At 58.7% G+C, this 27,546-nt stretch overlaps 2 protein-coding genes and 1 long non-coding RNA gene across 3 annotated transcripts in view; 2 read left to right on the forward strand and 1 right to left on the reverse strand.

Annotated features, from left to right (window-relative positions):
* The window catches only part of CCDC187 (coiled-coil domain containing 187), a 32,152-nt gene extending 29,473 nt beyond the window's left edge, over positions 1–2,679 (forward strand). The window contains 3 exon segments of the mRNA XM_060101884.1: positions 444–531; positions 1,613–2,227; positions 2,464–2,679. Of these exon segments, the coding sequence (XP_059957867.1) occupies positions 444–531; positions 1,613–2,227; positions 2,464–2,679 (919 nt within the window).
* A 3,213-nt stretch (positions 2,680–5,892) lies between these two features.
* LOC132492262 (uncharacterized) lies at positions 5,893–10,293 on the reverse strand. Its single transcript, XR_009532800.1, has 4 exons — positions 10,218–10,293; positions 7,192–7,856; positions 6,522–6,657; positions 5,893–6,291 (listed from the first exon to the last, which is right to left on the reverse strand). It is a non-coding gene; the product is annotated as an uncharacterized LOC132492262 (long non-coding RNA).
* Positions 10,294–11,484: 1,191 nt separating this feature from the next.
* QSOX2 (quiescin sulfhydryl oxidase 2) overlaps positions 11,485–27,546 on the forward strand; it is a 29,580-nt gene continuing 13,518 nt past the window's right edge. The window contains exons 1-6 of the mRNA XM_060100812.1: positions 11,485–11,852; positions 22,916–23,016; positions 24,599–24,647; positions 25,254–25,359; positions 25,495–25,585; positions 27,046–27,191. Coding sequence (XP_059956795.1) covers positions 11,522–11,852; positions 22,916–23,016; positions 24,599–24,647; positions 25,254–25,359; positions 25,495–25,585; positions 27,046–27,191 — 824 coding nt within the window. The 5' untranslated portion in view covers positions 11,485–11,521. The remainder of the gene's footprint in view (positions 11,853–22,915; positions 23,017–24,598; positions 24,648–25,253; positions 25,360–25,494; positions 25,586–27,045; positions 27,192–27,546) is intronic.

The raw sequence follows: 27,546 nt of genomic DNA on the forward strand, positions 1-27,546 counted from the left end.
GCGCCACACGGGAAGCCCGAGAAAGCATTTTTTAAAGCTTCGTGATATTCCTGTATTGGTCTCCGAATAGTTCCTTCCAGTTAAGATCACCGGCAGTTTACGATCGTGCCAGGCTGTGGGTCTTCTATTCCATGATGGCTGCCCCCTCCATCCCCAAAGGGCCCTCTGGCTGGGCGGGGGCACCAGGGTGGGAGGCGCTGCCCTCCCTTCCTCTCTCAGGCCCAAAGGTGGTCGTGAGGGGTGGGAAGACTGACAGCCTGGGCTGGGGTGCTCAGACCACCCGGGGCTCCCCGCCTGCCCACGTACGGCCGCCTCCTCCCAGTGCCCTGCTGTGGGAAGAGGGCATGCCAGGTCCACCTGGACCGCCAGACCTTGCCAGGCATGCGGTTTTCACACCTGCTTGCTGGACCCAAGGTCAGCAGTCAGTCCATCTCCTCTCCCAGGTATCTGAATAGCACCAGCAGCTATGCAGTGCTGGTGGCCTCGGCAGAGAAGCAGCACCAGGCCCTCAGCAACCTTGAGTGGGAGCTGGTAAGGGCTGGATCCACCCGGGCCAACACCGAGGGGGGTCCCGCTGGCCTACTGGGGCTGGGAACGTGAGCACAGTGCCTGGGCCTTTTCAAGCCTCATTATGGGAAATCTACAGCAGTGTGTGTTTCGTGGGGCTGCCGGAGGGGTTGGCACAGCCAGCAGTGACCGGGCTGGGTGTGCCTGACCTCAGAGGGGATTCCCAGCTGCTGTGAGCCCAGTTTCCTCAACTGGAAAATGGGGTCAGGGGCCACTGCACTGGTGTCCTTTCCTTTTGGTCTCCTGACACTCTGTGGGGTGGAGGCTGGTGGTCATGCTCTTTATACAGATGAAGAAACTGGGGCTGGGGCTGGCCTTGCTTGGGGACCCTCAGCTGGGAAGTGAGGGGTGGTGGCGGACTTGACCTCCATCCTAGATGACTTTTGTGGACCGGGGAGGTGGGGTAGCAGGCGTGGGGCGTTCCAGGCAGAGGGGGCAATGGGAGGACGGCAGGGAACTGCGAAGAGGCCTCAGAAGGGGTCCAGTTATCACATGAGGTGGTGACCCTGGGGTCCTGTGTTGCAGGAGGAGACACTGGTGGACTCTGGGTCTGGGCCCCTGACCACTGGGGCGAGGGACCCAGCCCTGCTGAGCCTCAGTTTCCTCCTCTGACCTGTGACGGCTGTCACCTCCCACGGGGGGCGTGCTCCTGGCAGGGAGGTTCTGCCGAGGGGTGTGCTGTCAAGAGACACGGCAGGGGCGAGTCAGGGATGGTTCAGCAAAGGGACAGAGCCCAGCACCTGGCGAGGGAGGGCTGTAGGGGTTAGGGCAGGGGTGCAGCCAGCCTGTGCCAGCCTCGCTTGGGGGCGCCCGGGGAACGCCCGCCTTCCCTCCTGCCGGAGTCTCCTGTTGGCCAAACCCAAGAGAGGGCCAGAGTGCGTGGGGCCTCCCGGCTGAGCAGGGTGAGAAAGGCAGGGGCATCTGGAGGGGCACAGGGAGGGTTCCCGCACGGCGCCAGAGCCGGGCTTTCCCCCGACACTCTTCGCCATCCAGCATGTGCTGGGCCGGGGGGTCGTGCCGCCGTTTTCTCCTCCGGCTGGTTCAGAGGGAGACCTGGTACCTGCGCCACATCCACCTGTTCTCCCACCAAGAGAGGAAGCTTCTCCTGAAGCAGCAGAAGGACATCCTCTCCTTGCAGAGGTCCAGGGCTCTCTTGCGGCAGGAGCTTCAGGCCCGGAGCAGGCTGCCTCAGGTGGGTGCTCTCACCTGGCCTGGGGGCTCAGCCTCTGGCCAGGAAACGCTTGTCACCCGGCTGCTTTGTGGGAATGTGCGAGTCCCTTGTAAAAACATCCGTGACCCAGGGTGGAAAGGGACTCTGGAGGGGTCGGGTGGAGGGCGGGACGGGCGGCAAAGTGGGTTTCCTGAACTAGGCGGCCCTGGCCGGGCCCTGGAGGAGGAACCAGACCCCCAGTGGCTGGAAGGTGCTCCAGGCCCGGAGGTGGGGGGCCCGGGGGAAAGGGGGGTGAGGCTGGAGCAGGGGCGGGGCCAGGGCTTTACTCAGCTCCTGGGGGCGGTGGTGGAGGAGGGGCCGAGGCAGGAGAGAGCACGCCCTGGGCTCCTCGGAGAGGCCAGCCCCTTGGGATCCCTGAGCCGTGAGGGCGCCCTGGTTCCCGCTCCCCATTCCTGCTGCTGTCGCGGGAAGGAGGCCGTGTGGATGCAGGTCGGGCGCCTGTCCCCAGGCTGAGCATCCGTCCTGTAAGTTAGGGATGCCAACGGTCTCACCTGGCGGGGGGAGGGTGGAGTGAACTGGACTCTGTGACGCAGCTGGGGTAGGTTAGCAGTTGCGCTGTTAACCTGCACGGTTGACCACCAGACCAAGGTGCTGCCTGCCCCAGGACAGCCTGCAGGAGGGGGGCCCAGGGCTGCCGGGTTCCACAGCCCCTCTTCTGGTTCCAGCTCAGGGACCTGGGCGTCCTCAGGCAAGGACCCCCCCAGCTCTGGGCCTCATGTCTGCACCTGATGGGGACTGTTAGCAACAGGGTGTGGGGCTCCTGCGAGTCAAAGACCCCCTGTCGCAGCCTGGTGCCCACCCCCGCGAGCGCGCTGTCCACCGTGCTGCCGGCCGCCCTGCCGCGCCTGCTGCCTGTGAAGCCTGCCTCCCGCTTTTCCTAAGAGGAGATGGGCCAGCTTGCTCTGTGCTGTTTCTCGTCGAGTTCCAGCCCCGAAGTCAAGGCCACTCGGGAGGAGGGCCCTGGGACAAGCCAGCGGCCGGAGGGGCCCTCCCAGGCCTCCTCGCACCCCCCGCGCACCCCGACACCGCACAGGCTGCAGCCACCGCCCCCAGAGGAGCCCCGAGAACCCGCAAGTCCCGCAGTGAGTGGTCAGGGGCAGCCCTGGTCCTGGTGCTCGCCATAAAGCCTTTCCTGTGCTGCGTGGCCACTGGGTCACAGCCGCTGGGCCCTGCGCACCTGGCCCTGCCAAGGGGAGGAGGGGAGGGGACACTGGGGGCACCGGCGGGGCCCGGCTCTGCTGGCCGGCCCACGGGGCTGTGGGCAGAGGCCAGAGCGGCCCTGGCCCAGTGGGAGGAGCACAGGCACATTCTGGCACCGTCCCAGCTGTGCCACTGGCCCAGGTGTGTCCTCCCCTCTCTGAGCCCGTTTCCTCATCTGCTGAATGAATGGGGATGGGGGCGCCACCATCCCTGGGCCGCTGTAGGGCACAGGGAGACAGGGCAGATAGGCCGGCCTGGCTGGAGGACAGAGGGTGGTGCATGGGTGGCCACCCAGCTGCCGGGCACCCCCCTTCAGGACTGGTGTGGGCTGCTCTCCCGGCCGGGACGGCTTGGCCTTCTCCCGCAGGCCTGGCCTCGGGGCTACTGGCTCCGGTGTGCAGCAGAAGAGCCTCTCCTGGCAGATGAGAGGGGCCTGGCCCAGGCTCAGTCATCTGGGGCAGGGGCCGGGGGCCCTGGGGTGGGCGGAAGCGGAGCTGCTTTTGCCATCAAGAGCTTCCTGATGACCCCGCACTGGCACCACCTCCTTCCCTTCCATCTTGATTAAAATGGCCCCGGGAGGCCCTTTTTCCTCCTAGCAAGCTTCGAAGTCCCCCAGGGCTGGCCACCTGCCAGTCTCTAATCTGAGCACCCCAAAGCGACAAGCTGGGGGTGAGGACGCAGAAGGCAGCCCCCATCCTGGAAAGGGGCTCGTCCCCCAAGAGTGGCCTTCGCAGGGACCCCACCAGCCCTTGGAGGCCCCACTGCTGTCCAGCGGCCCCCCTTCCAACTTGGAGCACACGTGCCAGGACAGGGTGCCGTGGGCCTCAGCAAAGGCCAAGAGAAAGGCTTTGGTGGGTCGGGGAGGCCAGGTGCTGAGTCTGGGGTCACGCCTGCACTGACACGCACCTCAGCTTTGCCTCATTGGGAAACCATCCATGGAGATGTTTGCCTGCTTCTGACTTATGAAGGCCAAGGGCCTGGTGCCTCCATGGTGTCCAGCCAGTTACTTGGGGCTGGGAGATCAGTGTGTGTCCCCTGTGTGCAGATCAGAGGAGGTGGCAGTTCAGGGGCAGAAGGTCACTTCACCTGTGGCCAGCCAACCCTCCGGCCTGTCCTCTGGGGGTGGGTGGGCCCTGGCCTCCCCGAGGGTGCTCAGGATGCCTCGTGGAAGAAACAAAAGCCCGTTGCCTGGCTGGCCATCGAATGAGCCCTCTGCGATGCAGCGAGGCCCCGGAGGGTTCCAAGGGCTTCGGCATGTGGGCCCCTGCGCGAGGTGCTCCTACAGGGACGTCCCTCGGGCCACACGGGCCTCCAGGTGTCCCCTGATGAGTGCCTGCCTCTCTGAGCACGAGACTCAGGCAGGCGTCCAGGAAGTTAATGTTGATTCAAGCATAAAGATGATTTCCTGTGGGAAGGAACTGGGGAGAGGCTGAGCTGGGAGGACAAGGCGAGACCTCTGGGTGCAGGCCCTCGGGGACGGGGGCCTCAGTAGGCTGGGCAGGGTGGCTCTGGGACTGGCTCAGTGTAAGGACCAGGGCACCTGACCTTCACGGGCTGAAGGACAGGCCACCGCAGCACCGACCTCTACCGACAGCAGCCGTCCCACAAGCCGCTGATGGGCTCTGAGGGGTCCCAGCAGCCAGCTCACCCCTCATCCGGAGCAGCCCTGCAGAAGCACAGGCGCCAGGGCACAGACTCGGACAGTGGCCGGCCCTGGTATCCTGTCTGCCAGTTCCCTGAGTGTTGTCTGCGGCCACAGTGGGGGCCTGTGCCCCGCCTTCCTCAGGATGAGCAGAAAGCTGGATAGTGTGTGTGTTGGTTCTAACGTGAGAACACATCTGAGCTTGTGCTCCAGGGAATTCACTAGAAACCAATGCAGTATCTCCTCAACATACTTGTCCTGATGGGGGGTCTCTCATTTCACTATTTTCAATATTTTTGACCTGGATTGTATCGTCTGTGCACTTGGAAAAGTGGCTTTTCAATGAGCCCAACAATCAGTTCTTTTATAACTTCTGATGTGGTTAGGATTTCTTGAGATGGGGATCACTTATACTGTGCTTGGATCTCTTGAAAGTTACTTCCAATGTCCTATAGCAATCTCTCTGCCTGTCTGTCATCTACATCAATGATCACTCATCTATCATCTATTTAATTATCTATCATCTATCATTTATATCATCTCTCAGTCGTCTACCTATATCAACTATATCTATCGTCCATCCATCCTCCATCTACAATTCTCAAGTTGGAAAATACCTGCTTGACGGGGAATCAAGCAAACGGTGTGTTGGCTTAAAATGTCCTGCTGCTTATCCAGCTTTAGGAGAGGGACTCATTCACTTAACTACATTTATGGACCCTGGGGAGACCCAGACTTTCATACGCTTGTAGTTTTGAGTGGGCAGCATCTCCAAAGCTGGTCTGGCAAAGCTCCCAGGGGCTGCCTCTCAGACCCCATAGAATACTGCAGGGTCCCTGTGTGAAGGCAGGAGCCCCCTACAGCCCTTCACCAGGCTCCAGCCTCTGGGGCCGACTCTCAGGTCTGGGTGGACCAGCTCACCAGCCCAGCCTCCGTCACACCTCCAACTCGCCGAGAACAGGGTCATGGTCCCGGGAAGCACCATCTACGAGAGTTCATGCTGATTTCCACCCCCCCGATATTCCCAAGCCCACCTTAGAGCACAGAAGAAGTTTGGGTCCATGGGGGAAAATGTGTGTTCATTCTCCAAGTACACAATTTCAAAAGAAATTTTGAACTACAGCTTTCTTATTGATTTCCTATTAGTTTTCTGACAAATTATTCTGTAATTTTTTATTTTTTTCTATTTATTGCTGACCCTTTTGGCTTTACGAGGCCGTGTGAGACAAATTACGTTATTTTACGCACACACGTCTGGCATGGTCATAAATCTCCCACATCGAAACCCTGCACATTTGCCTCAAATTCGATAGTCTCAGGTCTGGTCGCTATGGGCTGGGGCTGACGGCTCTGTGTGATGTGTGGCCACGCCTGCAGCTGGACAGAGGGCCTCCCGGGGTGCCCAGCAGGCTGTTGTGCCCCTGGAGTCATTTTTCAGCCCGTGGCCCCTCACCCTTGAAGGGAGTCTGGTCAAGGGGGACTCATGAAAACCCTGGCCTCGCCTTCCTGTGACAGCTGGATCCAGGGAGCACGGGGCTGTAAAATGACCGGCCGGAGGAGGAAGTACGTCCACCGAAGGTGTTGGATGCATTTAATCTCAGCCGACGTCATGTGTGCAGAGCTGAGGGCTGTGGCACTCAGATGTATTGACCTGGGGCAAGACTTCAATTTCAAGATTACTCCCTCCAAGGTCTCACCTTGGCTCCAATCCCTGTAACCTTTTGGGCCAATAAATCTTGATACCAGCCTCCAGAGAAGTCATTATCTTTCATAGGAAATGATTATTTCTCCGTTAAACCCCTCATGGAATTTTCCTGGGATCTGTCTCCTTCAGCTCCCCCACTCAGCTGTTCCCTCCTGCATAAAATGCCCAAAACTCACCTCCAGCGCTTGAAACCCCAAATCATCAGACGAGCTTTACGAGTCCTTTTGGTGCTTTGCCCTGCGCAGCCGTAAGAGCCTCTCTATAACGTACAGATGAATGCCACGGGAGCGGTTGGGGGTGACGGCCGCACACCTGCAGCAACACGCCGCATCCTTTGGGATGGTGCCTTCCCATGCCCGGGGTGTCTGGCTCCCACCGGGCAGGAGGCAAGCACACTGGCCTTCCAGAGGGAGCTGGGGCCCCGGGGTCAGGTCGGCCTGCAGCTGGGGGACAAGGCTTTCGGTCGAGCGCTCAACAAGCAGTCAGGGAGTCCCATCCCACACTCGCTGGCTTCCCTTCAGCAGCGAGGTCCCAGAGGGGCTGCAAGTCCCACATTTGTCCCCCGTCCCTTGTCTTATCCGCCCACCCTATGCCAGCCATCAAATGCCAAGCTGCTCCTCTGCACTTGTCCCCCAACCATTGTCCCCTTTGCCCCAAGCAAGGTCTCCTCTCTGACACCCCGTGAGCACAGCTGGGAGCAAGAGTGGTGTTTGCAAAACTTGACTGCAGGCTGAGGGGAAAGGGCAGAATCTCACACACACACACACACACACACACACACGGACACCCTGCACCCCTGGCCCTCCCTCGGGAGCTCCCTGCGCCCCACCCCTGCCTGCTGCTCACCTGGAGGGGCCTTTCCAGCAGCCGTGTCCATCCAGGTGGTCACGTGGGCATTTAATTATGCTATAGGAGCCACGTCCTAAGTCCTGCTCTACTTCCTGGGGGGGTGGCAGGGACACCCGCCCCCATGCCTCCATGACTACCGTTACTGCCCTCTTTACCGTGTCATTGTGAGGACACAGAGGAGAGCCTGTCCCCGCCAGCCTCCATCCCCGGCATGTGGCAAGCACTCAGGAATAATCCTCCTTGTAAGTCTTCCGGAGAACGGCTGGTGTCCTTAACCAGCTGAGCACGACACCAAAGCCGGCTGAAGGGGTGTGGAAGGCGGCGCCCGCTCTGGGGCCGGGGCTGCAGGTGAAGTTTGCCCACTTCTTCCCTCACCCTCGTGCAGAACTTCCCCCATCTGGGGGGGGGGCGCTCAGAGGAGGGACAGCTGGCCCTGCCCTCCAGGGCTCACGTCCATTCAGCCGGACACTAGCTGGCGTGACCAGGATGATGACCAGGGAGGAGACTCAGGGCTGGGAAGGGGGTTCTGCCTCTGTCACCGGCGTCAGAACGGGCTGGCCCTCCAGGTGTTGGGGGCACCCGGGTTTGAGAGTCCCTCTGCCACATACGTTCCACGCATCCTTAACCACGGCACTCGGCTCTCCGAGCCTCAGTTTTCCCCTCTGTAAAACAGGAATACCAATATCGCATTTCATCAGCTCTAAGATGCAAAACTTGCCGACATTTCAATCCCTTTGAACTCAGAGTGCGTCTCACAAATCTGAGAATTATCTGTGATACGTGCCGCCCCACTAGCAGCACATACAATTGCTGGGGTGGGTCTCAGTGCCCCAAAATCCAGGTGGCTCTCCAGCAGGGAGGAGGAGCAGACTTGAGGAGGGTGCCGAGGAGGGGGCGCCAGGCTTCAGCAGGGAAGCAGGGCCTGGCTAATCCTCGAAAGTTTTTACCCTTGTCAGACACAACCCCACCCCCTTGTTTGACTGTTTCTGCATTTGGCTGCATTGTACAATCAATGCATGCTTTTCCTAAGAACTTGTCATTAAATCAATCGTGTGTTCTAGGGCCAGAGGCCCTTTGGATTTGAGAAACTGGCGTCGCTTTTACAGTGCAGCCTCCCAGCGCTGCGCTAAAGCAGCACATAGGCCCACTGGCTGCCCCAGAGAGCAGGGGTCCCAGAGACCTCCCCTCCAACCCCCTCAGTGTCTGGATGGGAACACAAGGCCTAAAGAAAGAGCTGTGAGTGACAGTGGGACTTGAATCTGGGGAGGGAAGGGGCACGGTCCTTCCAAGTGGCCTTGAGTATCTCCTAAGGCCTGAATTTTGTTCCCCCCAGAATTCCTATGTTGAAGCCCTAAGCCCCAATGGGATGGTGTGAAGAGGTACCTTTGGGAGGTGATCAGGGTTTGATGAGGTCATAAGGGTGAGGTCCCCACGATGGGGTTAGTGACCTTACGAGAAGAGCCCAGAAAGCCCCTTCTCCTCTGTCCACACACAGCACAGAGGAAGGGCCAGGTGAGCACAGGTGAGAAGCGGCTGGCCGTCTGCCAGCCAGGAAGTGAGTCCTCACCAGAAACTGACAATGCCTGCACCCTGATCTCGGATGTCCAGCCCGTGAGAAATAAATAAATGTCTTTTGTTTAAGCTGCCCGGTCTGCAGCATTCTGTTACGGCAGCCTGAGCAGATCAAGACAGTGTGCAAAAGCTAAGACCCTCGGGCTTCCCTGGTGGCGCAGTGGTTAAGAATCCGCCTGCCAATGCAGGAGACACAGGTTCGAGCCCTGGTCCGGGAAGATCCCTCATGCCGTGGAGCAACTAAGCCTGTGAGCCACAACTACTGAGCCTGTGCTCTAGAGCCCGTGAGCCACAACTACTGAGTCCACGTGCCACAACTACAAAGGCTGCGTGCTCCACAGCAAGAGAAGGCACGACGAGAAGCCCGCGCTCCACAGTGAAGAGTAGCCCCCGCTCACCAAAACTAGAGAAAGTCTGCACACAGCAACGAAGACCCAACGCAGCCAAAAATAAAAACAAACAAATAATAATAAAAAAAAAAAGCTAAGCCCCTCCTAGAAGAGTGAAGCAGGTGTACAGGTGAGGCCTAGACTCCTTCCCGACAGCCTGGCCTTGACCATCTTTGCCAACTGCATGACCAGATCCTGGTCTGTTTGCTCAGCAGTCACCATAGGACTTCGTGGCCATCCCTCCCAGCCTGAAGGGGGGGGTGATGAGCCAACCCCCCAGACCAAATCCACTCGCCGCTCCGTCTTGATCTTCACACGTTCTTCTGCCTTCTCTCCCCCCCCGCCCCCGCCCCCAGCCACTGCTCCTCTTGTCCCCTCCTCTGCTCAGCCCTGCAGCCGCAGGCCCAGGGCTCAGCATGTGGCCAGCCCTCTCGCTTCCTCCTGTGGGGACCTCACTCAGCCCCGACTTTCCATCTGAGCCCCAGCCTCACGCAGCCAACCAGGAGCCCGACACCAACCGCAGATGTTGAAAAGGTCTCTGGAATTCAACAGGGCCAGGCCAACTTTGATCTCCACTCTCACCTCTGCACTGCTCTCCCCTCCCCTCCCCTGCAGTCTTTCATCTCAGCCAAGGGCAGCTTCATTCTTCCAGCTGCTCCAGCCAAAGCCCTGCAGGCAAATGTGACCTCTTTGTCGCATACCCTGGATTTAACCCACCATGTGTCCTACCTTCCTACATACCCGAAGTCTAACCCTTCTCACCAGCACCACTGCCCGCCCCTTGCCTGAGCCCTTCTGTGTCTTGGAGGGCGGCGATGGCCCCTCAAGGTTCTCCAGCGTCTTCTCTTCCCCTGGTTTGCTGTCCTTCCAACACGCTCGCCCCTTCTGCCTCAAGGCCTTTGCACATGCAGTTCCTCTGCCTGGGCTGCTTGCCTCTCCTCACCTCCTTCACCCACTCTCTCCTTCTCAGAGAGGACTTCCTGACCCAGTGTGTGCAAGAGCCCCCTCCTCCCGCCCTGCTTTACTGATTACTGATTTTTATAGCACTTAACTTCACCTTACTTGTTTATTTGTTTTGGGTCTCTCTCCTGGAACGCAGACCCAGGGGCACTTGGGCTTGGCTTTGTCTCCAGGGCTTGGTGTGGAGCAGAAGCCCAGCAAATGTTAGTGAAGGAAGGCAGGAAGAATGAGTGGGGAGGGGGCGGAAGTGCCTCGTCCGGGGGCCCTTTGGTTTGGATCATCTTATCCAGGGTTTTCTGACCTTTGTCTGAAGCAAAAACAACAAAGCTCTTTTCAGACAAAATCTTACACAGAACCTCACAATGTAAAGGGCAGAGAGAGGATTGCATTGCTATAAATGTAGTTTGTGTTCAGATCATACCATTTACATATTTAACAATCACGCATAAGAATGAGGTGGCCTGGAATGTGAGAATTTGACCTTCCAGGCCAAGGGATGACGGATGCTGACTCACGTCCGCTCTGTTGTCCACTTCCTTTCTTTTCTGTTTTGGTCACACAGTTCAGAGAAAATCTTGATATGCATAAAACAATTAGGAATAGCAATTGAAAAAACAGGTCTGCTGTTAGATTGAGCAAACAAGCCATAGGAATCTTTACTTCCTAGGTGCACGGAGAAGTCACCCCTGAACGTTCTAAAACTTACCTCTGTAACACATCTGAGTTTGTGCGGGTGTTTTGTTACATTTTATGAGTTAAAATACCATATTAAAAAGTCAAGGTCAGCGTTGCAGACCCTCTGAAGCCGCAGGTAGGGTTGCCGGAGAAAACACAGGACGCGCAGTAAAATGTGAATTTCACTTAAACAGCGGATCGTTTTGAAGTCTAAGTATGTCCCATTAAATTTGCATTTCAGGTATGATACATACTTAGACTTCAAAACAACTCTCGAAAAAAAACCCAAAAACAAAAAACGGCTCTCCGTTTATTTGAAATTCACATTTAACTGAGCGTCCAGTACCTTCACTTGCTAAATCTGGCGACCCCATCCCAGCTTGGGGTGGGGAGTGGGGTGTGTCTGCGGAGGCGGTGAGAGTAGGGGCGGGGCATGGAGGGGCGGAGCCGGACGCGAGGGGGCGGGGTCCGAAGGCGCGGCCAGGCGGTTGGGGAGGGGCCATGAGCTCAGGGGCGGGGGCAGGAGGCGTGACCAGGAGGTTGGAGGAGGGGCGAGTCGGTGCCTGGCGCTCAGGGTACGGGACTGAGGGGCGCCTGGGAGCCGGGGCCGGGCGTGGGCGGAGCTGGGGGCGGGGCCTGGTCTCCGGCGTTGGGGGCGGGGCCGGGCGCGCGCGGCGCACTTGACGGCGGTTGCCGGGGTGAAAGGTCAGGCGTGGCGCGGCGCTCCCAACATGGCGGCGGCCGGGACGTCGGTGTTGGCGGCGCGCAGCCCGGGAGCCCCGGCGGGAATGGAGGCCCGAGTCCGGCGCCCGCCCCCGGCGCGGCCCTCGCGGCTGCCCCCGCTGCTCGTGCTGCTGGCGGCGGCGGCGGGGCCGGGCGCGGGCGGCGCGGCGCGGCTGTACCGCGCGGGCGAGGACGCCGTGTGGGTGCTGGACAGCGGCAGCGTGCGCGGGGCCACGGCCAACAGCTCCGCCGCGTGGCTCGTGCAGTTCTACTCCTCGTGGTGCGGCCACTGCATCGGCTACGCGCCCACCTGGCGGGCCCTGGCCGGGGACGTGCGAGGTGAGGCGCGCCCCCGCGTGGGACTCGACCCCGGCCGCTCGGCCTGGCAGCTGCGACCCCCGCATTCTCCCCTCCGGGTCGCGGCAGCCTCTCAGGCCCCTTTCCCGTTGCCCTACGGGGGCACCTCGCATAGGCCGCCGCTGGCCTGCACCCCGGGGTGTATCCCCCATCTGACCGGTGAGATCCTGTGAAGTCAGCCGTCTCAAGTCAGAATGACAAGAACCCTTCTCCTCCAGCCCTCACTCCACAGCTGGGGACAGGGAGGCCTCCCCATTATCGCCTAGCTCTCCAGACCCCTAGTTTTGAGTCCCTAAGACCTTCAGTAACGCCCCAGGCCTTCTTCCTAGCTGTGTCCCGACGTGCATCCCAGCCTCGGTCATTCCACTTCAGTCCTTAGACTCCTCATTCTTTGAGGATCCCCATTCCTCTTCCAGGCCGCTTTCCCTGTGAGTCCTTCTTCATCCTCTTCAGGTTTGGTTAGCTGAGCATATGGTGGATACTCAGAGTGTCCACAACATAGATGTCCAACTACGCTGGAGACTTCTCTATAGAAGCAGAAAAAGACCTTCAAAGCATTTCATTGGTTGGTTCCTTGTTCATGGACATGCAGCCTTGGATAAATCTGTCACCCACCAAACGTCTGGTTATGTTCCCACAGTTTATCGATGTTTGGCACCTTTGTCATGTTGCACATCGCTACTCAGTCGCCGAGCTGTCGGCTGTAAACGGCAGAGTTGTAGCCAGTCAGGCGTTGTGCTGCGGCCTCCCTGCAAGCTGGCCGCGCTGCAGAACGGAACGCGAAGGGCTCTGCAGCGGGAGCTGGTCTCCAGCAAGACCGAGGTTTGGCAGGGCTCTGGCTGAGGTTGAGCTGACCTCTAATTATGTATTTCAGTGGGCAAGAGAGTACCAAATTGCTGGGTTCTCTTCCTGCACTTAAGTTTTACATCCAACCCTGTTGTGATTTTTTTCATATCTAGACAGACTCGTAAGGAAACTTTAAAAAAGTCTGAATAGCGCTTTTGTGCACGATTGTAAATTATTATTTTTAGATGCATCTCCTTTTGCCTTAGGGTGTTGGGGCCTGTTGATTCTAGAGGGTCTGTTCTTTGATCTAATGTTTTCTTGAGTCTCTAGTGTTTGGCAATGGTCAGAACTGAAATCAGAGGCTATGAAACGGACATTTTACTCCTTAGTAGGTTATTTTTTTTTAAGCCTTTGCTTTGACGCCAAACAGAGGACTTTGCAATTCTCTTTTGTCATTGCGCGGCAGAAACACAGGTCAATTAAAATGCGGGTAGCTCTGGCAAGACGTTTGTCACCTATTCTGTGCATATTTTGATTTTTTCAGTTTAGTGTCTGAGATATAAATGTTGTAAACCAGCTTTGAGTGTCGCAAACTATTTCATGATTGTAAACCAGCTTTGAGTGTCGCAAACTATTTCATAGTTGAACCAGCATGTAAAGAGCCTTGAAAATTGTCCCTGGAACTCAGAAGGAAAGTTATTTTTGGAACTGAAACGAGTAAAACCCATACCTAATGGTGCGATTAACTTAACTGTTAGCTAAATAAGGTTATCTTAAATGAGTTGGACATCCTACAAGTCAAAGCAGGAAGAGCAGGCCTGAGACAGAAGGACATGTGGCTGAGTGAAAGACGGCAGGCTCGAAAGACAGGGCGGGCAGGGGCAGGGTGAGGGGAGCGGCGGCCGGGGGGTCCTGAGAGCCAAACTTCCCCGGGGGAGCTCCCGAGCACCAGCTCTAACTGGAGGCAGAGCCTTGGCACTTGGGGTCCCCAGAGAGAGCTCACCTGCGGACTTTGCCGGCCCAGCCCAGGCCTGCTGGATCAGAAGCTCTGGGCGTGAGGCCTGGCGTCCTGTCAGCACAAGTCCCGGAGGTGGAGGATTTCTGTGCTCAGGGACACTAACCCTGCAGGACAACTGCAGGAATGGGCCTGTGGGCAAAGGGGGCGGAAGCGTGGCTTACGAAATACCCCCTCGTGGCTGTCCACACACGAGAACTCCCCAGTAAAGGAACCCGTTACTTGGCCCTGGGGTCCCACGTCACTGGCCACAGGGCCCTTCCGGTGCCTCGTTTCCCGAAGTCCCCGTGGAACGCGTTGGGAAGAACTGCCCTCACCCTCACTGAGGAGGCTCGCGCAGCCCCTCTGCCCAGCGCCACCTTCTGGCCGCGGGCCATCACACAGAGGAGGGGGCGCCCAGCGCCCACAGGGTCCAGTCTGAGCGCGGTTGTCACTCCCGCTGTCACTGCTTTGGGCCGGCTCCGTCACTGGTGAACTGGAGTGTCCAGTGAGTCCCCGGGGCACGCAGACCTTGGACTAGGCCCGTTGGGTGCCTCTTCCTACCCCTCTTGAAATGCAGTGTCCAGCCAGCTTGTCCCATCTGCCCCCCACCCCAGTCTCGACAGCAGTGTGGCTTCTAGAAGGTGGGTGGTTACAGTACAGCCTCTCCTCCCTGGCCTGAGATTGCCTGGGTGGGGGGCGGTCACTGAGCTAGAGGAGCACCTGCTTCCCCTGCTGTCCCCCTATGAGCACCTCCTCAGTGGCCTCTTCCACTTGCTCAGAGTGGGTAGGGGTCTGCAGAAGGCGGGACTCCTCCGCTCGGCAGGGCCTCTCTGTGCACAGCTTAGGGACACCTTTGTTTTCCTAAAAGATTTGGATTGAACTTCAGCTCTTCACTGATATTTTCAAGATTTTACAAATAATTGTTTTTCCTTCTCAGAAGATGGCTTAACAAACAAAAGATCTACTGTTGGGTGCCAACTGTCCTCCCAGCGTTTATGTAGATCTGGCTCAGACCTGTCGCTTCTAAGTCCTTCGCAGAACAAACCCTTGCTGTGTCCCTGAAAGTCCCTTTGCCCGGAGCTGTGCTGTGAGCTCCGTTGGTGATGCCACGTCCTTTTGAGGTGGGAGCTGAGACACCTGGGGGGGGGGGCAGCCCGCCACCACCGAGACGGAGCCGCGGAGCCTTTATCAAGGCGAGGAGCGTCCCCGCCAGCACCACCGGGTCCTGCTGTCTGTCCCGGCCCATCTCTCCTCCTCTCTGTCTTTGGGGAAGAGCGCCAGGGAAGCGGGGGCAGGTTTTCTGTCATTGGCCCCAGAATTCTTGATGAGAGACTCAGAGGGGCGCCCCGGAGCTGGCAGGCAGGCACCCGCCGCACACCCCTTCTCCTGTCACCCACGTGTGGTCACACGGTTGAGTGGCAGGCCTGGGGCACCAGAGCCCCGACGGCTCACTCCTGGCATCTGCGGGGACAGCCGGGCCCCTTCTTGCTGCCGGGGCTTGGTCTCCCCTCCCGGTGAGCTCTTCATCACCAGCGGTCTCCTGGTCAGCATGGCGGCAGGCTTCGTGGACGTGAACTAGACCACCTGGTGTTCCCCCCGGGTCATTACCTGTGCACCGCAGAAGGAGACAGGGCTGAGGGAGGAGGGGGTGCTGATGGAAGGGGAGCTCACCTGGACCCCAGAGAGGTGGGTGGGCAGGGGCGCCCCCTTCCCTCCCCCGTCACGGGCCCAGCAAAGCTTGTCGTGGGCTCCCGCCACCAAGACTTGTCTGCAAGACCCAGACGTCATTGCGACCAGGTCCAGAGGGACACCGCCGCTGTGTGAAGCCCGTGACATTGAGTGAAGGAGCCCTGGTGGTAAATGCCGCCGGCCCTGCCTGGGCTTTACGGGCGAGTCAGGGACCTTACCCGTCTTGGGAGCTTTTCCTGCCTCGTGAAGCACAGCCTCCAGCCAGCAGGAGCCCGTCCGCATCCAGTGGGCTCACTGCAAAGCCCTTGGGACCACGTACAGTGTCGGCTTAACCACACCGGGTGAACTCGGGGGATGAAAGGATGCTTGAGACCCAGTCCCGGCCGTCTGCCCCGTGGTGAGGCTGAAGCAGGGCGCCCAACTCCAGGCTACTCTGGGGGGCTCGTGTATAACGCGTGCTCCTTAGCATGAGGCTTAGTTTCTGCCTAGGCATGTGTGTCCTGATCTGCAGCTTGCACTGGGAGCTTATCTAAAAAGCCCTTTGCTCGTCCAGGAAGGGGCCTATGCAGGGACCAGAACGTCCTCCAGCAGCTGGAATGTGGGATCAGAAACCCCAGCGTCCCCCTGACTTCCCGAGGATGAGGAGGAAGAGGAGGCCGTAATGGAGCTGGGCCTTAAGCACTACACTCGGTCGCATCCTTTTAAGCCTCGGAGGTGAATTAATCTGTACTGTAATCATTTTCTAGAACCAGTTGTTGCTTGACCATAAATCAGACTTTTATAGATGTTTTATTAGAACTTGACAAGTAATGGTGAAAAGTTTAATCCTGTTAGGTTAAGTAATGTGGTTACTTGACAAGGAAACTTGAAATAAATTTTAGTCTACTGTGTATAGAAGCTTAATTGTTTCACAAGTATTTTTTAAGCCTGTGGTACTAAAAACAGACGGGCCCATGAGTGGGAGTGGGGAACGGGCGCGGGCCTCACCGCTGCTCCCTGTGGAGGCCCTGGCGGCCTCCCTGCCTCGCAGCTGGCGCGCTTCACCCCCATGTCTGGTTGTGGGTGGCTGATGCTGTCTTGTCCTGAAAGCAGGCAATTTACATTCGGTTTAGAGCGCTTCTCTCCTTTGTGTGGTGGGGTCCCAACAGGTGGGAGAGGCAGGAGGAGGGGAGGGTACCAGCTGAATGGGCGAAGACCCCGAAGCTCAACCTCTGAAGTGGTTTGCATTTTATTTGATAAAATAGACTGTCTCCCTTTTGTGTGGCGTGAATGCCGTCCATCTGCTGGGATACTTGCAGTGGCTGCTGGCGCCTCTATAACCGAAATTCTCCCTCATCTGCCTCCTTCCGGGCCTTCCCGCGGCTCTTTTCAAAGGTGGACAAAGGCCGCGTGAGATGTGGGCAGGCCCCGCCCCAGGCTGCCGCCTCGACGGGGCGCGCCGTCTGGAGTGGAGCCCCGGCCGCCCTCGGGCCGGGCAGGGGGCTGTCCTCTGCCCACCAGCGTGTGCCCTGCCAGAGCAGCGTCGGACTTCGGCTGTGCGTTAATCCAAGTGGTTCCCTCTCCCGTGGACCCCGTCCTTGGGGGGAGGTGCGGACAGCGAACAGAAAGCGGGCAGCATGGGCAGGGGGTTGGAGGGGTAAGTCCTGGGAAGGGGAGCGGGGCGGCGGGAGCGGCGCAGGGCAGGGCCGCTGAGCGAGGGGCCCGCCACGTGGGGGCACGGCAGGGTCGGGGCGCGCCCAGAGGGTCCAGCTCCGAAAGGGGCCGGGGGAGCCGTGCTCTCCCTCCTCCTGGCCAGCAGAGGAGGAGCAGCTTTCAGCCTGGGCCGCACGACCTGCTTCCTCTGGAGGATCCCTGGCTGCTCCCTGGAGGACTGAGGGCAAGAGCCCCACTGGCCGGCGGGAGTGCTGCGGGGGAGGGAGGTGCCCCACCCCGCGCCAGCTCACTTCGTGAGGGGCTGACGGGCTTGGGGGGGTGGGTTGTGGAGGGTAGTAGCGCCTGTCCTCCAGAGCGTTCAGGTGTTTGGGAGGTAGCGTCCAGTTTGTGAACGGGAGGAAGGACGGCCTTCCAGGTGGAATGCACTCTGGGGTAGATGGGGTTTGGCCCAGACTTGCCAAGTGAAACAGCTGGCGGCCCGAGGCGCTGTGGCGTCACTGTCGCGTTCGTTTCCAGGCCCAGCTGCCGTTCCTGCCCTTGGCCAGGCACTGCCCAGTCGGGCTAGTTTTCTTCCACATCCTGCTGTTGAGACACATTTAAAACTTGGACAGAAGGGTGGGACTCGTGTCCTCTCAGTGTCATGTGGCCTCATCCCCAGGTTCCCCAAGGGCTAAGTCCAGGGGGTGTACCTGTGTTTGACCTTTGCTGAATGACTGTTAGTTCAGACTCAGGCTGCAGTGAACTCACAGACCTGATCGGGCAGAGATGCAAATCGCTTCTGTCCAGTGGGAAAGGGAACCCTGCTGGCGTTGGCCAGCTGTCTCAGCTGGGCTGGTGCTGGTGGCCATGTGCTTGGTCCTCTCTCACCCCGAACGGGTCCTTCAGTAACCAGGTCAAGGGCATGTGTGACACCTGTTCCCTCTGCAGTGTATGAGTCATGCTCTTAGCTTTTTGAAAATTACACCCTGATACTGACTTAGGATGGATGCAGCATAGGGAACCCTCATGCTAGTAAATTTACCAAGCATTTCATCTATTAGAGATGTCCAAGGAAAGACTAGGCCGGCGTACGTTTTTCTTAAACATCCCACAAAGCATTTCAGCACGGTCGGACTGCTCCTGAGGCACCCTTGCTTTTTCAGGTAACACCTCAACTTTTCACTGTTATGCTGGGAATAAGCAATTGGTTAAAAACCTGGGGAAGACCAAGGTGGTTTTTTTTTCTTTTTCTTTTTCATTTTGAAGCCACTGGCAGTTGTACCCTATTTTGAAGGGCTGGGTCTACCTCCTGGGTGCCTGGGACACTTGAAGGCGCTTTGGAGGCTGAAAAACCTGAGTAGGAAGAGGTAATCTAGGGTCTCTGTTTTACAGTTGGGGTGACACAGGCACAAAGAGACTCCTAAGTTTCCTGGCTCCTCGAAGCCTGGTGGCAGAACGGGTGTGGGCTGGACGCTCCGCCTCCAGCCGGGCATCCTTATGCTGTCCAGCACTGCCTGCCGCACTGGGGTGGGACACAGTGAGGCTGGAGGACCTTTGGGGTCCATTCAGGGCGGCGGCCCGGTCCCAGCTTGAAGGGATGGTGGGTGCACACTGACTCCCTCCCAGGAGGGCTCCCAGGGTGCTGGTGCATGCGGGTGCCCACCCCCAGCAAAGCCTGTTTCCCCACCCGAGCATCCCCTGCGTCAGGCCAAAAAGAATTTTCCACCTTTTCACTGGGAAGGTGCAAGTGGACGCTGAGCTGGACGAGTGTGACCTGCCAGTTGAGGGCGGGCGGCCCTGCCTGGAGACTTAGTAGAAAAGCACGCTTGGGCCTTCCCTGGAGGTCCAGCGGTTGAGACTCTGCGCTTCCACTGCAGAGGGCGCAGGTTCGGTCCCTGGTCGGGGAACTAGGATCCCACGTGCCGCGCGGCCAAAAACAAAAGCGAGCTCAAGGTCTGTGTGTCATGAATGTAACAGGAGGTGGGGAGATTCCCTGCCTGGCGGTCTCCTCGGCCTTCCCGGCTACTGCCCAAAGGTCCAGCCTGGCACAGCTCCAGGGCAGAATGCCCGGCCCCCCTCGGTCATCCTGTGGGGACTTTGAGCTGCTTCCCCACCGGTAAAGCAGGACGGGAGACGGTCGCATCCCAGGCTTGGCCGTGAGGCTTGCCCGGGGTCACGAGCAGCAGAGTTGCCTCGAGAGCTGTGAGTCCCGAGCGGGATGGAGGAGGTGACAGCGGCCCTCGTACCACAGGTGCATCGTGCGGGTCGGGCCCGGCCGGCCGTGGCGCTGTGGGTGGAGTGCCAGGCCCTTCTGCTCCGTCCGTGCGTTCAGGCCCGTGACGTGGCTGCGTCCTGTGGTCGAGGTGGGGTGCCACGCTCGCGAACGGCTTCCTGCCCTCTGGGGTGGCCCACGTCTAGTGAAGAGAAGGTGTGGGGTGTGTCGGGAGTACAAGGATTGTCTGTACGTTGAAGAAGGGGCCGCACTGTGCAGAGGCTTGAAAGAAGTTAGCAGAGGAAACGGCTGCTTCGTCACGCGTGGAGCGTGACCGTCTGAGGGTCTGGGGGCGGGCGTTGGGGTGGCAGCGTCAGGGGCGCTGCGTTGGAAGTGGGGCACGTCTTCGTCTGGAGGCAGCAGGAGCAAGCGGGGAGAAGACCCTGGTGGGACCCTCCGCTGCGGTGGAGGGCGGGCCGGGCGCCTCGGGTGCGGCGTCTGCTCTGCCTGCCTGGACGGCGGGCCGCGGGCTCTGGAGCCACCAAGCCAACTGGACCTCGGGCGGAGCTCCAGGCCCCTCCTGCGTAACAGCCAGCTGCCCGCCAAGCAGGCCCCACAGCGCGTAACCTGTGAACGTGCTCCGCTTGGGAAGAGAGGCTGGCGGGGCTTCTCTTGCCCTGGTGACCACTCCTGGGTAGGGCCAGGGGTGGCCTCTGTGAGGAGGAGACGTGTGTGACACTGAGGAAGAACGTGGCCGGCCACTCAGAGGACAGTGTCCGCCTGAGGACTGTGTCCTGTGGGCTGAGAGCCGGGCGCGTTGTGGTGGGGCCAGCGTCCCCACGCTGGCCGGGCAGAGTCTCGGGCTGGGGTGGGCGCCGGGCCCCGATCCGGCTCTGCGGGCCGAGCAGCCCGTGGAGCCCGCGGTTCTCGTTTGCAGTCGCGGACCTGTTGAAGCGGGGCCCTGCGTGAAGCCAGCGCCGTGTTAGAGTTGGGAGGGCCGGCACCCGGGCCTGCGGCCTCCTCTCCCTGCGGCCGCGTGCGGCAGCCATGCTGGGTGCTGTTTGCGGCCTCCTGCGCCGGGAATCCTGGGAGGTGCAAGCTGAGGAGCAGGACACGCGGCCTGCGGTGCACAGACGCGTAACCCGCGGACCCCGCAAGTACCCTGAGGTTCCCACGTTTTCTACATTTATGTTTATAAGTAACACATACTTATTAAGAAAAATCTGAAAAAAAAGTGGGCCCAAGTCCTACCATGAAAACTGCGCCCTCGTGAACGGCTTTTTCTGTCCGGGGCCGGCTCCGTTGTGCGCATAATGTCAGCTCTTGAAGCAATTTTCCGTTTTCTTTCTCTCTGGGTCCTAGAGCACTTTTTTTGAAGATGCAGTGAAAGTGTGCCACGGAGATTCTCAGTAAGCCCTGAGCCCTGTGTCTGTGCGCCGGGGAGGGGGTAGCAGGAGCGCGGTGGCGAGGACGCCCACGGCCTGGCCGCCGGGACGGAGGTGACCCTGGGAGCCCAGCAACCTGCCAGCCGTGCACCCTGTGCTGCGTCTGGGCCTCTGCCGCACGAAGTGGATGAGAGTATTAACTGTTCTTCCTTAGGTCCTTGTAATTGGAGACTCCAGAAAGATGTGACCTGGGATTCGAGAGGGCTCTGTGATTTTAGTTTTCCATCCATTTAAATGGCCTCGAGATGAACCGGTTTCACTGAGGCCACATTAAGTGGAACACTGTTCGGTCATTGATTGTGAAAGCAGAACTTTGGTTTTGTTTTTTGTTTTTGTTTTCTACTTGATTCTTTGCATTATATTAAGGTCGGTAAATATTTTGTATAATTACAGAGGAAAAAGGTTTTTTTTTAAGAATTTTTTTTAATGTGGACCATTTTTGAAGTCTTTATGGAATTTGTTACAATATTGCTTCTATTCTGTGTTTTGGTTTTTTGGCCCTGAGGCATGGGGGATCTTAGCTCCCCAGCCAGGGATCGAACCTGCACCCCCTGCATTGGAAGGCAGAAATCTTAACCACTGGACTGCCAGGGAAGTCCCAAAGGCATGTATTTTTAAGCAAAAATGGTATATGAGGCAGAAAAAAAGTAATGATTGAATGCTAATATGTAGAAGCCGTCATGTTTGTATAATACTTAGTGACGGGCAGTATTTTCTCTCTCCTTCCAGGCATGCTTTTAATACAACCTCTGAAGTCTCAGGTCTTAGCAACTCTCAGAGAAAACCCGTTTGGTGTGATTTATAACCAAATGACTCGTTTAGATGGGTGGTGTCTGTCGGAACTCACCAGTGCCTCGGGGATGGACCGTTGTCAGTTCCCACTCAGGAGTCACATGGTGCAGAAGGCAGCTAGCGGGACTTGCCCGTCCCTGGCCCGTCCCCTCCGGCCAGTCCTGCCCGGGTGGTTCTCTGCTCCTCTGTGTGTCTGCAGAGGCCGCCAGCTCATCCTGCTTCCCCTGCAGTCCATCCCCCTGTAGACGAGGAGCCAGGAAACGTTTGGGAATCTTACCGTCCAGAGAAAGGGAGCAGATCTTTAAAGGGAAAACCTCACTGGAGGATGCTGGGAGACCGCTCCTTGGAAGCTGGTGACCGAAGGGACAAGCTCCGCCCTTAGCGCTGGGTGAGCCACGCCTTGGGGTCTCCAGGGCACAGCTTCATCTGTACAGACTGCCCCGCCCGCCGTCTGGCCTGCAACCCTCGGGAATTAAAGTGTTGGGCGGGGGGGGGCGGGTGTCAGTAAGAAGGAAGGCAGCCAAAGGCCCCCCATCTCCTGTTGGAAGGATGCCACACCACTTGGGAACTGCTGTCCCCCAAAGCTGAGAGCTAGGTCCGCATGCTTACAGAAAACCCGGGGGCAGGGGGCAGGCACAAAATCCAGATGGTTGGGAGACCGCGGGTGTAGAAGACAGGCTTGTTTGGACGCGATTTAAACAAAGTAAGCTAAAATGGGACAGTTAGGAAATTGGACTCCCGACCAGTTGTTTGTTGCTGTTGAAGCACGTTGGTCTGTGTTGGTGTGGTGCCGGGAGGACACTTGTGCTGGGAGAGAAGCTCTTCCCTTTGGAGGCGCGTGGTCGGTGATGTTGAAACAACTGGCTGGCGGAGGCCCACTTGGCACCCTTGGGAAGGGGCTCAGGGTTTGAGTGAAACAAGACTCAGCTGTGAGCTGGTTAAGTGTTGCCATTAAAGGTGGGAAAAAAATACGTGAAACTGATCCTTTTCTCCCAAGAACGGCAGCAGTGTCTGAGGGTGTGCGAGGGGCCTCGGCGAAACACCTCCTTGGTGTGTGCACACAGCTGGCTGTGTCTTTGGCCTGAAAGACCGGTGGCCGGACGCTGCCGGCCTTTCCTGTCATTCGAGTGAGTGCACAGGAACGTTCTGGCTAAACGGCCTGGACCACGCGCGTCCAGTTAAACTGTAAACGCTGGCTCGGTGTCCCTGACGGAGGGCCGGCCACGGGCTGATGGCAGCCCTCTGTTCCCGGCGCTCTCATCCGTCTTGGGGTCGTTTAATTAGGAGACCTAGGAGGCCGCGGGGCGATTTGCAGGTTCGCCAAACAGCGCTTTGCCGTGTTGCCGTCAGCGATGAGGGTCCCGTCCTCTTTCCCAGCTCAGCTCAGGACTGTCCCGAGCGTGGACAGGCTTGCGGGATGGCCCGCGAGGCTGCGGGCCTGGGTGGACCGTGGGGACGGGGCCGCACTGACGGTGTCACTCCTGCTTTTCAGACTGGGCCGCTGCCATCCGAGTCGCCGCCCTGGACTGTGCGGAAGAGAAGAACCACGAGGTGTGCCGCGCCTACGAGATCCACTTCTACCCCACCTTCCGGGTGAGTACCTCCTCCCTCCGCGTGGCGGCGGCTGTAAGTTGAAACCCACCAGCTATGTAATTGCTGCATTTTCAGCATTTGGGGCGGGCGTCTTGAAACGTAGGGGGGATTCTGTTTGCAGAGGGGCGCCTCTCCTTCCACCCCATTGGGTTGCCCGTGTTGTGGTGGGATTGTACCCGCGGCTCCCGCTCACACCCAGCGAGGGGAGGGGGGTGAGGCCTGCAGGTGGGGGAATGGCCGGGAGCTGCCCTGAGAGCCTGTCTGAGGCCTCCAGCCGTCGACGTGCGGCGATGGGTCTGGGTGCTGGTGTGTGCCCGGCCTGCCCGGCCGGGTGCCTGGCACGGCTGTCCCTCAGACAGGCCTGTCCCAGTCTCTCCCACTAGGGGGCGGACTGGAAGCTGAGAAGCAGACCCAGGTCTGTGTGCGCACGTGTGCGGTCACTCGCCTGCACCCGAGCGCATCACGGTGACTTTACATCTCAGGAAAAAAGCTGAGCTTTTGGAAGTGACCTTTGAGAAGCTTGGAGACCCCCCTGCCTCTCAGCCCTCACATCCCATGCTCTCTGTGGCACAGCGTCAGATGCTCCTGCCCTAAGTGTTGACCTGGTGACAGCCATGCATCTGTCCCATGGCTGGGCCGCGCCCACTGGTCGGCCTGGTGCCCCAGCCCCACCAGAGTCACCCTCCCCTTGAGCTCCGTGTCGAAACATGTTCCTGTTTTATTTTCCTGTCTTATTTTGTTTCAGCTTTACACACAGAGCTCTGTGTGCTGTGTGTGAGCTTCTGGCCTCCTCTTTTTCCTAACAGGACGTTGCTAGAATCACCCGCACACCGGGTGGGGCTGGGGTCCGCCGTCAGCACGGTTTACCGCCGCAGGCCCTGAGCTGCCGTGGGCACTCACGTGTGTGTCCTGTGCCGCCTGGCGCCGGCTTGGAGTGCGGTGCTGGCCCTTCCCTGCTGACGCGTGACAGGGAGTGATCACTACTCCACGGGTGGCCCTGTCTGTTGGTGTCATTTGCCCGTTTTCCTCTCCCCCGTGTGTGCTTTTCTGACTGATTTACAGGAGTCCTGTGTCTTCCCGACACTAGCCCTCCTTCAGCTATGCGTGTCCGGGGGTGTCAGCACCCAGCCTGTCACTGTTTCCACTGTCTTTACCGTGTCTTTTAACGAAGAAAGTTTTTAATTTTGATGTAAAATCCTTTTGTTCTGCTCAAAGACACTTGGTATAGTGCCTGCCCTCGTCCCTAGGAGTTTTTGTGTCGTTGAGCGGACATACCGTGAACACCTAGCACCAGGAGCCTTTAGGGGACGCGCTGTCTGCCATAGTTCCAGCCCTGCTGGGGCAGAAAATGGAAACAGCAGGGCTCCGGTCGGTACTGAGCAGCCACTCGTGAACCCGGAGGGAAACACTGTCATCCACAGAAACACATAGAAGTGTGGTTCGTCATCAGTCAACGTGAAGTTTCTGGAAAAAAGGGACTAAAGCTCTCAAAGATGATGGTCATTTTGTTGCCTAAAGATTAAACGTTTACACAGACGCCAGGCAAGGCTGTTTCTTATTTGTTCTTTGCTTTTCTTCTTAGTATTTTAAAGCATTTGCAAAGGACTTTACAACTGGAGAAGACTTTAAAGGTAAGGACCTAAGTGTTCTATTCTACCGTCCTAGATTCCTTCCCTCTTAGATAAATCTATTCAGGTGAGAGTAGAACACGCCCTGGTTGGGTCTGCCCCTCACCCCGTCTTTGGCACATTTACGTCGGCACTATCGGCCCTTTCTTTCCTGTAAGGGTTCAAAGGGTCCTAGTTTCAGCGAGAATTCTTTCTTCTGTGCTTTGCCTTCCTTGGCAAATACGGTGGTGAAATTTATTTTCTTAAGTAAACCTTTCTGGGAAAAAGAAAAGTTTGAGAAGTGCACACATCACAAGGGCACCCCGATGCATTTTTGTCAGTGATCCCCACCAGCTCCCCCTGGGAGCCCACAGTGAGGGCAGTCTGCCTGCCTCTGAACTTGGTATAGATGGACACATGCCTCTGTCTCCACGCCGCGTGTGTGTGCGTGTGTGGGGGGCGCCCCCCCGTGGCCGTGTGTCCCTGGAGCTCACCGATTCCCATGCTGGTTGCTGAGAGGCCTCCTGGCGTGTGAATCCACGGCCGAGTGCGCTCGCACCATCGGGGCCCTGGGGTGGGCCGGGCGCTCGGCAGGCAGATGCGGCCGTGACGGTGGGTGCCGCCCTGCAGGGCCGGACAGAGAGCCGCAGACCGTGAGGCACACGATGATTGACTTCCTGCAGAGCCACACGGACGAAGGCAGGCCTCCCGGGTGCCCGTTTTTGGACCCCATTCGGTGCGTAGTGCTGTGAAAAAGGTGGCACGCTGCAAGCTGAGTTTAATTTTGTAAAGTAGCGACTTGCGTTAAGTGACGTGGGCACTGGTCTACTATGGCCTTGAAAGCACTAAAAGCCTCTTTTCCTCTTAAAAGGCCCAGGGACGTTCTTTCTCTCATTGACAACAGCGGCGGCCGTTACGTGGCTGTCTTATTTGAAAGCAACAGCTCCTACGTTGGACGCGAGGTACTGTCTGCGCCTCTTCCAGTGTCGGGTCTGTGATCAGATTCCTGTGTAGCAGTAACTACGTCTCCTGATCTGTTGTATTCTCGGAATTGGCGTTTGCGTTATTCAGCAGACGCACTGGTTACAGAGAAGACTGTTGGGGCGAGGATCTGCCTCCAGGGGGAGGGGAAGCAGCTCCTGAGTGCAGCCTGGTCCTCTGGGTGGGGGGCCTGGTCCCCCAGGGCGGGGCCAGGAAGGACTCGCAGCAGACTCGGGACGCGCGTCTTCCCTGAGGTCATTCTCTCTTTCCTAGGTGTTATTTATTTATTTATTTTTGCGGTGCGCGGGCCTCTCACTGTTGTGGCCTCTCCCGTTGCAGAGCACAGGCTCCAGACGCGCAGGCTCAGCGGCCATGGCTCACGGGCCCAGCCACTCCGTGGCACGTGGGATCTTCCCGGCCCGGGGTACGAACCCGTGTCCCCTGCATCGGCAGGTGGACTCTCAACCATTGCGCCACCAGGGAAGCCCTCCTAGGCGTTATGATCAAGACTTTTCCTTTGCTGTATCTGAACTCCCAACTTTCCTGCCAAATCCCAGATTCTGTAAAACAGTGTTTCTGTCGTGAATCTTTGCTTTATTATCACTTCACATGTGTGGGTCTGAAGCCCTTGCCTTTGGCAAAGTCTCAGTAAAATCCAGGTGCCAGGAGCCGGGCTGGAGGACAGGGATTCTTTACCCTGAGGTCTCCTAGGGATGAGAGAAGACACCTCACTCCGAAACTTAGCCCCGGGTGCCATGTTTCTCCCTCTCTGCTGGCCTCTCGACTGTTCTTCCGAGATCGGGGCTCTGGGAAGGAAGTGTGGTGGTCCCAGTGGGGCTTTGGCTGCCGGGCGGGTGCCTGGTTCCCGCTCTCAGCGAGGCCTCTGGTTGGGACACGGCTCTGTCGCTCCTGAGAGAGAGGTGGCTCCGCACCCGACTGTCCGGGTGGCACGCCCGGGGCTTGCTGTTCGTCTTTCACACTCCTCTAGCTCCTGAGATGCCACCCGGGGGTCCCCCTGCCACTGCCCCCCACCACTGCACCTTCAGCCTCAGCAGCCCTGGACCGGGCAGCTCTGGAGGGAGGAACGGCCGACCGGGGGCGCCGTCAGCCTCCCAGCGCAGGCCCCGAGGGTGGAGGGGAAGCTGGAGGCCGGGGCGCAGCCCCAGCTCGCGTGGGGCTGACCGTCCGTGTCTGACGACTGAGGGCCTTAGAGGGTGCGTGCGGAACACAGCACAGGCCCCTCTGACGGTCGGCTCGGTGAGGAGGCTGTAGTTCCTGCCGCGCGACAGTCGGGGGCCTGAAAGTGCCACAGAACAGGGATGTCGGTGGTCCGGCTTAGAGGGGATGAGCCGCGATGCTGTAAGAAGCTGCGTTCGTCAGTTCCATTTCCGGAGGACCCTGCCGTCCACAGCGAAGGTGACCGTACTTTCTCGTTGCCTAGGTGATCTTAGACCTGATTCCCTACGAGAACATCGAGGTGAAGAGAGCGCTGGGCTGGGATAAAGCCTTGCTGCAGAAGCTCGGTGTTTATTCCGTCCCCTCGTGTTACTTGATTTACCCAAACGGGTCCCACGGATTAGTTACCGTGTAAGTAGAGTCTGGCTTCCGGGATGTTTGGGACGCCACCGACACCCCCAGCCCCTGGGCGCTCACTGGTGTGTGGGGTGGTGGGGGAGACTGGCTGCAGGCCCCGCACGGGCGCTCACCTTGCTGACACCAGCAGCACCGTCCTCAAAATGCCGCCCGCCTCTGCGCTGGGTGCCTGCACACCCGTAAGATGAGCTTGGCTGAAGAGGAAGCGAGTTGAGTCGAGGCTGGGAGAGCGTCACAGCTGGGGAGGTGAGCTGCCTGCCTGGCCCCCCAGCCTCAGGCTGGAGGCCCCAGGCCAGCCTCGCCCGCGTCCCCGGAGCTCTTGGCGAGGCACCGCGTGTGGACATGGCGG

The sequence above is a fragment of the Mesoplodon densirostris genome, chromosome 6 (genome assembly GCF_025265405.1).
Source record: "Mesoplodon densirostris isolate mMesDen1 chromosome 6, mMesDen1 primary haplotype, whole genome shotgun sequence".
In the NCBI taxonomy this organism is placed as follows: Eukaryota; Metazoa; Chordata; class Mammalia; order Artiodactyla; family Ziphiidae; genus Mesoplodon; species Mesoplodon densirostris.